Source organism: Podospora pseudocomata, chromosome 7 (assembly GCF_035222375.1).
Source record: "Podospora pseudocomata strain CBS 415.72m chromosome 7, whole genome shotgun sequence".
NCBI classification, from domain to species: Eukaryota; Fungi; Ascomycota; class Sordariomycetes; order Sordariales; family Podosporaceae; genus Podospora; species Podospora pseudocomata.
The window spans coordinates 3,178,898-3,192,406 of record NC_085891.1 but is presented as its reverse complement, the minus strand read 5'-3'; the positions used below and the strand labels follow the sequence as shown (position 1 = coordinate 3,192,406).

General features: G+C 54.2%; 4 protein-coding genes across 4 annotated transcripts; 2 read left to right on the top strand and 2 right to left on the bottom strand.

Annotated features, from left to right (window-relative positions):
* Positions 1 to 1,092: 1,092 nt before the first annotated feature.
* Positions 1,093 to 3,409, bottom strand: QC762_710700 (uncharacterized protein; the record flags this gene model as incomplete). The annotated part of the gene is made up of 2 exons (XM_062893917.1): positions 2,188 to 3,409; positions 1,093 to 2,135 (listed from the first exon to the last, which is right to left on the bottom strand). The coding sequence occupies exons 1-2, from the start codon at positions 2,951 to 2,953 to the stop codon at positions 1,093 to 1,095; spliced, it is 1,809 nt and encodes a 602-aa protein (XP_062739769.1). The 5' UTR covers positions 2,954 to 3,409.
* A 2,573-nt stretch (positions 3,410 to 5,982) lies between these two features.
* Positions 5,983 to 6,627, top strand: QC762_710690 (uncharacterized protein; the record flags this gene model as incomplete). Its single annotated transcript, XM_062893916.1, has 2 exons — positions 5,983 to 6,051; positions 6,130 to 6,627. The coding sequence occupies 2 exons, from the start codon at positions 5,983 to 5,985 to the stop codon at positions 6,625 to 6,627; spliced, it is 567 nt and encodes a 188-aa protein (XP_062739768.1).
* A 969-nt stretch (positions 6,628 to 7,596) lies between these two features.
* Positions 7,597 to 9,406, top strand: SLC1 (1-acylglycerol-3-phosphate O-acyltransferase). Its single transcript, XM_062893915.1, has 2 exons — positions 7,597 to 8,905; positions 8,963 to 9,406. The coding sequence occupies exons 1-2, from the start codon at positions 8,188 to 8,190 to the stop codon at positions 9,160 to 9,162; spliced, it is 918 nt and encodes a 305-aa protein (XP_062739767.1). The 5' UTR covers positions 7,597 to 8,187; the 3' UTR covers positions 9,163 to 9,406.
* A 296-nt stretch (positions 9,407 to 9,702) lies between these two features.
* TUP1 (General transcriptional corepressor TUP1) lies at positions 9,703 to 13,215 on the bottom strand. The gene is made up of 4 exons (XM_062893914.1): positions 12,629 to 13,215; positions 12,476 to 12,557; positions 11,007 to 12,411; positions 9,703 to 10,954 (listed from the first exon to the last, which is right to left on the bottom strand). The coding sequence occupies exons 1-4, from the start codon at positions 12,768 to 12,770 to the stop codon at positions 10,712 to 10,714; spliced, it is 1,872 nt and encodes a 623-aa protein (XP_062739766.1). The 5' UTR covers positions 12,771 to 13,215; the 3' UTR covers positions 9,703 to 10,711.
* Between the last annotated feature and the right edge of the window lie 294 nt (positions 13,216 to 13,509).

Here is a 13,509-nt window from a genome sequence, read left to right as displayed (position 1 = left end):
GCGCAAACTGCCTATCCCCCACCAGCCTCCCAAACCCCACCCACCCCTTCACCACAACCCCCTCCTTCATGAACCTCACCCGTTTCAGCACCCTCTCCACCCCCTCCTCCCACTTCCTCGTTTTCTCCCCCTTCCCTTTGCCTTTCCCCTTTGCCAACTGGCCTGACGATGGTGGTGAAGGGGCATAATCAAGACAGTCCTCGATTTCGGAGATCAGTTTCCCCGTGTTCCTCCTCAAAATATCAAACGCCGACCACCACCTCGACGAAAAATGCTGGTTCTTGTTGCGGTGGTGCAGCCGCTGGAGAATTTCCCTCAGCGGATAGAGACGTTCGAGTGATGACTCCAATAAGGGGGGGTCGATTATGGCTGTTGGTTCCGCCATTGTGAAATGGTTCTGGGGGTGATGGGAAGTTGTGAATTCTTTTCCCAAGATTTAAAGAGAGAGTTCAGTTGAATAGTTGGACTGGTGGGTGGTGAGATTTTGCGGGGGGGGGGATGGTGGTGCAAGGGCTGAGGTTGTTCCAAAAGCGTGTAGGTCAAGTTAGTGTTGAAAGAAACCTAATGAATGAACCTTGAATGGCTTTTGATGGTGAAAGTGAAAACTGAAGGTCCAAGCTCCCCGAGATAAGCTGGGTTAGGGTTAACGCCGTCAACACAACATCACCGGAGATAAGCTGGGTGAGGGTTATCTTAGCTCACTCGCACATCACCGGAGATAAGCCTCACACCTTGCAACAACCCATCTTCGTTATTTGAATAGTCCAAACCAATATCCCTATGCATACTCCCTAAATTACCATTCCCCCAGTTCCAGAATCATAACGCCATGCAAAGTATATACATCCCCCCTTCTCATCTTGTCAACAAACCTTAACCCCACAAACCTCCACCCCCTTCGTCACCACCGCCGCCCTCTTCCCCTCAAAATACCTCCCCACCACCTCCCTCACGAACTCAGCATCACCCAGACTCCACACATCCAACCCCATCTGCGCAAGCGCATCGCTATCCACCCTCACCCACCCCCCTCCCTCCCTTCATACCCTCTTCCTGATAATCATCACTCTCACCCCCAAGCAACCGTCCCTTTCATCCTCCCCCTTCCCTTCCGCCACCCCCACCCCCAGGCGTCTCCCCATAATCCAAATCCAGACTCATCAAATCATCATCATCCCCCGAGTCCACAATCTCGGCCAACACCCTCAAAATCCCCGTCGTCAACCTGTGGAAATACGCAATAATCGCCAGCTCCACCCCCGCCTTCTCATCATCCTCCTCCGCGTCCTCCCCCGGTTTTCTTGCTGTCAAGGACGACAAACTATCAATCATTGTCCCCGAAACCGCCGTCCCAAAACTCGGCCTCCGTTGCGGCACAGCAGTCATGGAAGGCGACATGGGCGGCCCCAAATCAGCAAGCAGACTGGCGTCGTGGCTTTGCTCGTCGATTTCATCAGAGTGTCTTTTTTCACCGGCCGAAGCCCACCACATGAAGCCGTTGTAGGCCAACGCAGCCCAGGTGGTTGGTTCGACGATTTGGTCGGCGTCTTCGTCGGATATGATCATTGCTTGGCGGGGGTGGTTGCCACTTGATGTCCCTGGTCTCGAGGAGGAGGTAGCTGCGGGTTTGGATAGGCGGATGGCTGGCGCGGAGGGGGTGGGTGCTTCGTCTGGGGTTTGCACCTCTGGTTGGGGTTGTGACGCAGAGTGAGAGACTTCTGCTGCAGCGGCGAGGTGCGCCAGGCCTGCTCGGAGAGTGCGGAAACGGCGGAGGTCGCGCTGGGTGGCCTTTACCGGGACGCCCTTGGGGCATTCGATTGTTGGCCATGCCCTTTCCTTGGCGTTGCTCGAGTAGACTGGGGGCAGGGTGATCAGCATGTCCCAGAGATCCCCCTTCATAGCGAGAATGCTGTCTGTGGTGCAGGCTACCCAGCCCGAGGTAGAGTCCTCGGACGGATCAAAATGCTGATCGTCTTGATTAGGGCGCTTTTTCATGGCGGCCTGGTGTTCCATAAGATACGAGATATCATGCACACCGATGGTAAAAAGAGGTCGCAAACGCTGTACAGGTGCTGATGGGTCTATCACGTCGCAGATGGACAGGGGAATGTTGGACAAGACAGAAATATCATACACTAAGATTCGTCAGCAGACATCAAATACCAGGGAGTGTCCCGGTAAACATACCAAAATTGCAAACTTCATGCACCGGTGCATGGCAAGAAATCAAAATGCGCTTGCGCAACAGGGCGGCACGATGAACCGGAAAGATCAGCGGCCCAAACGTATCCAGCAACGACGTCAAACTCCACGCCGGATGATAAGGCGACAGCCTGTGTCCGGGAGGTATCAGGGCGGTGCCATCCGAAGCAGACCTATTCCTAGTATGGCCTCTCCCCAGCGGCGGACGGACAGCCCTAAAGCTAAGCGCGGGGGAGGCCAGAGGTTCATCCTTCAATGGCTGCGGCGCCGACGTCTCGCGCGCGCCGTTTCTCTCCCAGTACTCCTCCAGTATTTGCGTCTGCTTGCGATCCTGAACCAGCTTGCTGGCCATCTCCTTCAACCCCTCGGCATGGCGCCATGCCCTCCCCAGACGGCCATAGCTTAGCGGCACCAAGACACCCACAGCAATCATGCGCGCATGACGTGTTTCCTCCTCATCGGTGGGGGTGTTGATAAACGCGCTGAGCCCGGCGTGGCTGGCATCGTGGACAAAGTAGATGAGGTCGTCGGTGACGGTGTGCAAGCCCGACGGCAAGCTCTTGTATTCGACAGCGCCCTCGAGCTCGAGACCGGGAACGGCCCGTTTCCAGACGATGGTGTAGCCGGCCTTGACGTCGAAATCGATCAAAAAAAGAGCAGAGACGGGAGGGAGATCGGGTAGAGCGACCGAGGCGCCGGGCTGCGGCAGCCGTACGGATAGGTTCGGGTGTCCGCGACGGGATTCGGCCATTGTGACTTTGGGGATGTCTCGATGGTGAGGATAGCTGGGATGGGACTTCGATTGTCCGAGACAGACATGCGCTTGGGGTGAATCGGAGGGGCTATCGCTGGACCGGAAGCATCATTGGCGCCCAGGGGCGACCGGAGGCTGTTGATGCAAAAGGCTCGAACCTATGCCGCTGTGTAGCTGGTGAAGTAGGCGGGAAGCTGCTGTGTTGCTGCGGCCATCCGGAATGTTTTGGTGAGCTTTGTTGGTGTTCAGTGGACGTCGAATCAAGCAGTTGGATGAACCATGGCTAATGTGCTAGGGCTCCCTTGGCCTAGGCCATAATTAGTGGGGCTTCTAGAACAGCAGGAGGCGCTACGACCACATCTTGTTTTCATTCATTGTAGTCTCCCGAGACATGAACACGTACCTGTACAGTGTGTATTGTGTTTCCATGTTAGGTATTGAAAGAGATTGACCCTGGAACTATTCTCAAGACCAAACACTAACCTTGGTAAATATTTGTATTGTAAAGGCAAGTCTCGGAGCCTCGTCCGTGCTGATCTGAGCCCTGTTGTGTTCACAAGGATGATTAACGTGATCCACCATCGAGCGGGACACCCCATCGACCGGGACACCCCATCGACCGGGACACTTTTCCAGACCACAACCACAACAAACTCTAAAATCCCATAAAACACTAATCAAATCAATTGCAGCTACTCAGCATCACTTGAAGCATCTGTTTCCCCAGCCTCTGGGCATGTCCTTGCATTGTGGCCAGTCTTGCGGCAGATGCCACAGTGCCGCGAACCCATCCGACGCCTCTTTGACGACCCTTCATTTCCGCTTTCGACGCGTCCTTCCGCTTCAACTACGCCCTTCTCTGCCATTATATCCCTAGCCTGGCTTCCATTAATGGCCCTCTCCATCTTGGAGACGCGTCCGTTTGGCCCTCCGGCGCTTGGAAAGTGCTTCGTTGGCCTCCTGAAGTGTCCGTACCTCGGCTTGTAAAAGGGTCACCTGATGGGAAAATACCTGCATTCCTTTCGAAAGCTGATCAACAGCAGCTAAAATCGGAGTCGGAGAGCTCGACTGATGTCTTGCAATCCGAACTTTAATAAGGGTAGACTGCGAGAGGGCTTCGTTGGTAGTCTTGGGCGTCTTAAAGAACCAAGGTGTTGGTGGCCCATCAGGGGTCCCAGGGGGTTGGTGTCCGCAACTTGACATCTAGCTTCGAAAGGACGGCCTGCGGGTCGTAGGGGATAAGTCCAGACCCCGAAAACCCCGAGAACGTTTTCTTGGGTGAAAGTCCGGCTGAAGGCGGCTTTGAACGCAAGGAAGAACTCGGGCTTCGTGATATGCGTGATCCGGGCTTTGATGAAGTGCTCGATTTCAGCACCGTACATCTTCTTTAGGACGCTATAACAACCCACATTGAGAGGCTGGGTAAGATGCGAGGAATGGGAAGGCAGACAAATGGTGACAATGTTATTCTCCTTGCAATAGTCCTCGAATTCGGCGTTAACATGGCTCTCATGGCCGTCGAGCACCAGCATCCGATATACACCCCTCCGACGGTGTTTAGTGTGCTCATCAAAATGCTGCAGCCATTCCAGAGCAGTCTTATTATCTGTCCATCCGTTGGTTGTTGTTGCGACGGCCCAGTCGTCAGGTATCTGATGTTCGGAGTACCAGCTGGCGAGGTGGAAACGGCCCTTCACCACCAAGAAAGGCGGCACCACATACCCGTCGCCAGCAATAGTGCAAATCGCTGTCGCCCATTCTCGATTGCCCGGCTGAATAGCCTTTGGTTTGCCGACCCGATCGGAGCGCGTGACCACCATCCCTGGCCGTATCATGCCCATCATAAAGCCCGTCTCGTCGAAGTTGTAGAAGTCGCAGTCGAGGATGCCGTATTTCGCACGCATGTTGGCAACCAGTCGGAACCATGGCTCGATAATTGCAGGATCTTCACAGAGGCCTCTTTGATAGTCATAGACGCGATTAAAACGCGTCTTTTAACTCTGGACGTCGGGTAACGAAGCGGTCTGGCCAGTTCTTTCCGACCTGTCGCGCACCGCGTTTCCGAAGCAGGAGATTGGCCATATCACCCACGTCGACAATCCGGGGCGAAAACCCTCGCGAATCTCGGTCGAGTACATATTGAACAATCACCTCCTCTTCTATCGTAGTCAAATTCGAACGTGCGTTGTAACTGTCGAACTTCGCAACTCGGCCCTTCATTCTCGCAGCAATTGTGGACTTGGGCACGTTGTATATTTCTGCGGCGCGTCGGATGCTCAAGCGCGGTGTTGATCGAATCGCATTGATCGCTAAAAGGACTCGATTTTCTGGCAAGCTGTCGGACATTGTTGTGATAGAGAAAACGCGAATTGAAGTTGGGTGGTTATAGTGGGAGAAAAAGTGTCCCGGTCGATGGGGTGTCCCGCTCGATGGTGGATCACGTTATATGATCTTGGCTGAGGCTAACAAAAAGCCAATCATGAACTTCATGATGACAGGGCGCTTAAGAACACCACATTGGAGCTGTAATATTCGAAGTTGGCTTCAGGCAGGCCTTGGCCAAGCTCAATGTGTCATCATTAACATCGTACCAGAACCCAGAGCCTCGCCCGTACCCATGTATATGGGTGTAAGACACCAGGAAGGAGTATCACCGTCATGGCTGAGCAACGCCCACTAGACCTCTACAGAAGCCCTAACTTGCTTGCCTGCTTCCTGTGTGCGTATGAAAAAGACCAGACGAGGAGATGTGATATCTATAAGCGCGTGGCTGCAGACGGCCACCAACTGGCTGGATCACCGCGATTCATCCTGAAAGCCACCCACAGTTTGCACAACTAGCGCTGAGAGGCTGAAACACCCATGATGGAATCCCCCGAGAACCTCGCCATACTGTTGGCCCCGTCTTGCCCTCAGTCAGGTATATAGCTTGAGGGAACAAAGTAACTCCAGTTTTCGTTCTGTCAAGTTAGCCAGCTTCTTGTCACTACAGTCATCAGCAAAACATCAACATCAAGAACCGCACAATGGGTGGACTCTCCGCACCGTCTCGGTGTATCCTTTTCCTCCTCTTCATATACTTCGAACCCATCGCAGTGTGGAGAGGCACCAACACGAACCAGTTTCGCGAATGGTACCCCCAACATGGCCACATATTTGAAGCTTTTAGGTAGAAGTACTGCATGACCAAATACCGACAATACCTTACTGGCAACACATCTGCCGTCGAACGTGACATTCTCGGTGGGGGTGGAGCCAACACTGTGTTGACACAGCCTGTCATCCAATGTGTCCTGAACAGCACGAGCGAGCATGTCAAAAATGGCATGACAGCAGCCCAGGTTCTCCTCGGCGTCATGCCCACCGTCCTCGCCCTGATGGGTCCTTCGACCGAGGAAATGAGCATTCTCGCGAATGTAGCACGGCGACCTCTCCTCGCACTCATGCTTGCCGCCGGATCGCCCAGCGTGTACTTCAGCCGGGCCTTTGAATACCATGATCCCGCCCAGATCCTCCACGACCACCCGAGCAGACTCCCACAGTGGCGCCCAAGCATGTGGTACTACAAGCTGTCCATCTCCATGGCCGAATACATCATCGCCCTGGCTGCCATAGCCAACATTGCTACTCTCAACTGGGAGCTCGGCGTCAAGGCCACATGCACCCTGTGAACGAATCGCACCTTCGGGCCAACGATATGGGCACTGCTAGGCCTGATCGTACACATTTTCGAAACCATAGGTCTGCGGCTGGCGAGGTCCAAAGAAAGAGGTTCTCGAGGCAGTCAAGAGAAAGGAAGGGGCAGCCAGGAGAAAGGAAGAGTCGGCCTTTCATATTCGAGAGAGGCTCGCGCCGGCAGGCGGATGGATTTCGAGCATTCCCAGGCGCTTGCTCGGCCTTCTCAAGACAGAGCCCATACCGAGTGCCTCGGAAGGTTATGACGTGCGCATCGTCACCTTCCAAGAGAGCAAGCTCTTTTTGGTCGCGGCCTGGGTTGGATCCATGGCCACCGTCCTTCATATCAACTTCGGGACCCTGATCTTTTCAAGCACCATCTTCGTGGGCGTGGAGGATGCGCTATCCACTGTGGGACGGTACATGGTTAGTGTTTCCATCTGTCGAATTATCCTCATGTATGAGCTGGCTGGACTTCGAGAGTCGGTTGAATCCATCCTCCTTCTGCCCAGACGGGACACAAAGGTCCGGGAGGTGTCAACACAGACAACAACCCTTTCCCATGATTTCGGCGATGACCAGATGATCAAACGGCAGGTAGGCGCAACGGTGTGGTGTCGTCGCAGGTTTAGCGATGTTGGATGATCATATGGTGGGAATTATCACATGCTTTCTTTTCTCCAACTTAAACATTTTTTGTATCTCCGTTCCCGTCCCCGCACGATCCCAACAAAAGATACTTGGGGGGGTTAGGTGAAACTACACTGTGGCCATGAGATGAGACTTGTAGCAATTCAGTGATGAAGAGAGGATAGAAAACACCAAATACTATTCAGCAACACATGCACATGTTGGGTGATGTTTGTTTGTGCCCAACTAATCGACAGATGATGCGGCGAGACCCGAGTTTTTTAAGTGAAGCTTGACTTCTCAGTCTTGACACGATATCCCCGCGATTGCCAAGTTTTCTGGTCACAAGGGTTGCAAGGGGCTGCAAGGGTTGCTGGCACCTGCCCCACGTCCCGCAAATTTTAGCCTCAACGATTCCTCAACCTCGGACACCCCACACTCTCACAGTGCATTCTGGCTTTGATTTGATTGGGCTGCAACTTCGAGTGCCGGCCCGGGCCATGAAGAACGAAAGTCAATAAGCAAGACCTTTTTGGTGCCACGGAGCCCATGATTGCTTGTTTCTTAGTATTCCATATCCTTAATCACCAACAAATCGTCCATCGTTTGGCTTAGAAACCCCTCGACGCACAACGACACCACCTGGATTGGGGTCGCCTGTCTCTCTAGCATCCACTAGCCCTGTAGTATCCCCATCCAGACGCCACATCGCCAGTCCCCGTCCCCCCAAAAAACTTTCCGGCCACCCGCTGCTCGAGCACCGGTCCGGCAAGCCCATTCATCATCACAGGATCCAAGCCGAAAAACGACTCAAAGCCTTGCGACTGCGCATCCCCCCGTGTCGGCCTTCCGAGTCCCCTCCTCCCCCTCGCCGTCCTTCGGGCTCAACCCCGCCCCTCCTTCGTCGTTCCTTCTCAACACCAGCTATGGCGGCAATTATAACATACACCGGCTACTTCTTCGCCTACTACGCCGCCCTCATCATGTTCTTCCACCTCCTCGGCCTAGTCAGCTCCAAAGCCGCGTTCGTGGCGCGCTCGCTGGCCATGTACATCTCGATACTCATCGCCTCAGCATACGGACTCGGCGCTGCTGTCTTTCTCTCCTTGATTGGCAAGCGCGGTCTCTCACAATGGGCGGTTGGGCGGTGCTTCAAGCTGTGCATGTTGCTCGGCACAGGCCTCAAGTTTGACATTGAAGACCCAAAGAACCACCTCGGCACCGTCCGTCCCGCCGTTTTCATCGGCCCCCACCAGACCGAAGTCGACCTCTTGATGCTGGGCACTATGTTCCCACAATACTGCAGCGTCACGGCCAAGACTCAGCTCAAGAAGATCCCATTCTTGGGCTGGTTCATGACCCTGAGCGGCGCCGTCTTCATCGACCGCAAAAACTCCAAGGATGCGCGACAGGCGATGCAGGGAGCTGGCGAGCAGATCACCAAGAGGAAGCAGAGCGTGTACATGTTCCCCGAGGGGACCCGGAGCTACACCAAGGAGCCTACCATGCTCCCCTTCAAGAAGGGCGCCTTCCACTTGGCTGTCCAGGCGCAGGTGCCTATTGTTCCAGTGGTTGTGGCCAACTACAGCCATGTGTATTCCCTCAAGGACATGGTTTTCAAGTCGGGGAGCGTGCCGTGCAAGGGTATGTTTTGTTTCATTTTCTTGAATTTTTCACCGCAGCAGGCTGACACAACCACAGTCCTCGATCCCATCCCCACAGCCGGTCTCACCACAGCCGACGTCGACGAACTCGCCCGCGAAACCCGTGAGGTCATGCTCAGGGAGATGATTGCCCTGACGGAAAAGGCCCGCGGGAAGACGGTTCCTCTGACGGTCCCCGCCAAGCAACAAAACGGCGTCGTCAAGGTCAGCGGGACAGACATGCGCGTTGCTGCGTAAAAAACCTCCTCTCCTCAAATGAGAGGGTTGATTACAAAAACAAAACCTGCCATGTCAAACGGGCGGGTCTGTGATGTCTAAACGGCACAACGAGGCGACTGACAAGCAAACCGAACGACGATGCTACTACTACTACGCCGTGCCAGGTGTATGTGTTGTGTGTGTGTGTATGTTTGTAAGGAAAGGACCGGGAAAAGGGCATTTTGATACCCCATCTAATAGAAAGAGGATGGATGGATGGGATGGATGGATGGGATGGATGGGATGGATGGATGGGATGGATGGATGGGATGGATGGGATGGATGGATGGGATGGATGGGATGGATGGGTGGGTGGAGTGGGGGGCAAGAAAGGGGAAGCGTAAGTGGAAAGGGGGGAAAGCGAAAGCGAAGCAAGCGTGTATTTTACCAACAGGCGTTTTGGAAAGAAATGGGGGATCTCTTTTTTTTTTTGGTTTTTTGAAAGGGTAGATGTGGGGGGGGGGGGTGACTAGGTAATTAATCTAGAAGGGAGATAGATATCTAGGATGGGTGGTGGGTGGTGGTTGGTTGTATGATTTGTTTGATGTTGGGGGTTAGAATGAATGGGAAATGAAATGGCCATGTCCATTTGAGACTTGTGTGTGTGTGTATCATACAAAGAGACAACAACAACAACAACAACAACAACAATGGCACTCTTGTTCCCCCCTGACTGGTGTACACACCACACCTTTCTTGATAGGACAAACTTGGGAACAACAACCGCGCAGAAGGCGATGTGTTGATTTCCAGGTAGGTAGGTAAACTTATATGCATCCATCCCTTTTTCATGTTTTGTTTGGAGGGAAAAATTCTTGATAGATTCAGCACATAAGGTAGTAAAAAAAAGACCCCTGACCGAGCATAGATACTGACAGCAAACCAAAGGGGTTCCTTGACTTTAGACAGAGAGAGAGAAAGAGAGAGTGTGTGTGTCGAGGTTGTCAGAGTGTGCCTTGGTTGGAAACGTCAGAACAGCAGCAGAAAGTGTTGGAAGATGGTTGTCCAAGGTAGGTCACAAACAGGGCTCAGGGGTAAATCCACACCACCCCCTACCCGAGGTCCCATGCTCATTCAAGTCACCCAAATCACAATTCACCATGATCCTTTCAAAGAAAACCCTTTCAGTTCAATACACCCCCCCGCCCCCCGAACCCACCACTACCATAAAGCCCACCAACTAATAATACCCTTTGTTATGTTGTCAAAGTTGTGTGTGTAAAAAAAAACAGACAAAAATACCCTATCAAACAGACAAAAAAAGAGAAGTAAGAAAATAAAAAAGCAAAAAAAGTAGGAAACAAGAAAAGTTCAACAACCCGAATTTCCGCTTCCTACTTGCTTCAAAAGTTCCACATACTCCTTTCCCTTTCCTTTCCATTTTATCCCACACACACGTTATTCAACTTTCCATTTCCGTTTGAATTTGGATTAGTTACAAAGGTCCCAACCCCTCTGCTTCAAGCTTGCGTAGAACGCTTGCGAAGTTAGCAAGCTTCCGTCTGATTGATCGCATCCTTTGTTCCTTCTAGTGGCGGATACGACTGTACGACCAGATGCGTGCCCTCATGTCACCCGAACCGGTCGCAAACCAGCCGCCCGAGTTTCCTGACGCAGGGCTTGGAGCCACAGAGATAACCGAGTTCTTGTGTCCCTGGAGCATGAGCTGGGTGTGTCCGGTGCGGGGATCCCAGAACTGAACGCCGCGGTCCTTGGAACCGGAGAGAACCCATTCATTGTCGGGGGTGAGCGCAACACTGAGGACGAAGTCCTATTAAAAAGTTAGCAACGAGGCCTCGGCTTCAAGACCTAGAAATACATACCCTGTGTCCCTCAAAAGTCCTGATGCAGCGGCCGACCGGCTTCATGATACCGCCGGGCATCTGGTTGTGATTCCGGGGAGCGGCAAGCTCCCACATCTTGATGGTCTTGTCCAAGCTACCGCTGACGAGGTCACGAGAGTTGGGCGAGAAAGCAACAGAGTAAACACTGTCCTTGTGGCCCTCGGGACCCTCGAGACGCTCCAGCAAGAGGCCTGTCTTGACATCCCAGACCCTGACACTCTTGTCAAGCGAGCCGGCGGCGACATACTTGGCATCGGGCGAGATGGCAACGGTGGTGACGCCGTCCTCGATGGTGAGCGTTGCCGTGTTCAAACCAGTCTCAATATCCCAAAGCCTGACAGTGCGATCGCCACTGCCAGAAGCAATGGTGCGGCCATCACGGGCAAAATCCAAGCTGTAGATATCCTGCTCGTGACCAGCGAAAGTGTTGCGAATCTGCCTGTTCTTGATGTCCCAGACTCTGATGAGCTTGTCTTCAGCACCGGTAGCCAGGTACTGCCCGTCTGGACTGAAGCAAACGCTTCTGATATAAAGATCGCCGTTGAGATCAATACTCTCGTCTTGGAGAATGCAGACCTTGTCACCGGTCTGAACATCGTAGATCTGAGCAGATCTGTTGCATCCCGTCGCGACAAATTTGCCATCGGCGCTGAACCTCACGCAGCAGACCACACTCTCGTGCTGGAGAGTGTGAACCAAATCAACATCCAAAACACGGGGCACCGCTTGGTTGAAAATGGCCCACCAATCGTCCTTGACCTTCTTGATGTGGCTTGGGAGACGCTCGGGGTCCAGGTCGCTCAATGCGTTGCTCTGAGAAGAAATCGGGACAGGCTGGTGCTGCTGCTGTTGCTGCTGCACCATGCGGGTGTGGTCGGGGGTGGGATGGGTCGGGACCTGGGGAGACTGGCCGGGGCCGTTGTAGGGAACCGGAGTGTTGATCTGGGGGGTGGCGGGACCGCCGGCAGGGGGTCTCCCGATCGGCTGGCCTCTCTTGCTGCCGGGGCCGGGGCTAGCGGTGCTCTGGGGGGGCTGAGATGGAAAACCGCCGGGGGCTGGTCCTTGGTACTGTTGCTGGAAAGGGGGCTGCTGAGACGGCGGGGGAGGAGGGGGAGGAGGTCCCTGCTGGAGTCCCGGTGGCGCGGGGGGCATGTGGGGAGGCTGCTGTTGCTCTTGAGGAGGATGAGGAGGGGGGGCCAGGCCGCCCTGTCCGCCCTGCCCGGAGAGGATCCCGTTGAAGACACCACCTCCCCCCATGTTGCCTATCTGAGGAGGGGGTTGCTGGGAAGGGCCAGCATGCTGTGGTGGCGGGTTCATAGGTCCCGGGGGGCCACCGCCGCGAGTTTCCAGCTGACGACGAAGGAGGTTGATTTCATCCTCGTATCTGAACAGGCGCGCGCCGCGTTAGAAGGCTTGTGTAGTTTGTCCAAGACATGCTTCAAGCTTACTTTTGCTTCAGTTGGACATGCTGCTGCTCCATCTGATAAACCTTCTCGCGAATCATTTGCATCTCTTGAACCTGGGCCTGGACTGTGGCGGAAAGACTGTCAGCATTGTCGGGATGGGACAAGGCACGGCGGTGTTGTCGAACCAAAACTTACTTTGGTGTTCATATCCCTCGATCTGTCGTTGATGCGATTCAAACTCGGCGCGGATGCCCTCCAGGAGCTCGTTCTGGCGGCTGCCATTGGGGTTGGCAGGGGGCGCGACGCCCATGCCGCGATGGCCGGGATACATCGACATTGTGTGCAGTGGGCGACGATGATGTCGGGGTGGATTGGGTTGATGGGGGGCGATGCACCAGAGAATTTACGAATTTACGAGTAGACAAAAGTCTTGGCGAGAAATGGGTGCACGTCGCCCGATTGCGGCGGCGGCTCGGTCGAGGGCTGTGAGCTCTTGGTTCCCCCGTCGATGGTGTGGATGAGGCCGTCGCGCGTTCCGAAGAAAGAAAGAAAGAAAGAAAAAAAGAAAAAGACACGGCGCGGGTGGTGTCGGGTGTCGGGTGAGTGGTGATGTTTTTGACGCAGGTGTTTTGGTGGAGGTTGTGGTTGCAGACAGAGAGGCAGGGAAAGGAAATGGAAAGAAGGTGAAGAGCAAGCAAGAGGGAAGGAAAGGTGCCAGAGTGGAGGGGGGCGTAGGGGCGGCTGGAATCTACCTGGGACGGTCAAGCAGGACAGAAAAAAAAAAGGTACCTTTGCCGACGTGTGGCAGTAGCGCTGGAGTCAAGTACCACGTCCCGGCAGGGACCAGGACCGGGGGGCAGATGCGGCGCTCCTGCTCAAGAAGACCCACCCCAATGTGGACCAGGGACCGTGCACGCGCAGGCTGTCTTAGCGTGCGCCGTTCTGGAAAGTGGAAAGGAGGAAAGTGGGGGAGTGGGTCAAAATGGGGGCGTGTGCAGCAACCTGCAGCGGCCCCAGGGATGGGGTGGCTGCAGCATCGAGCACACACGTTTTGTTTCCCGAGAGACCAACCATTT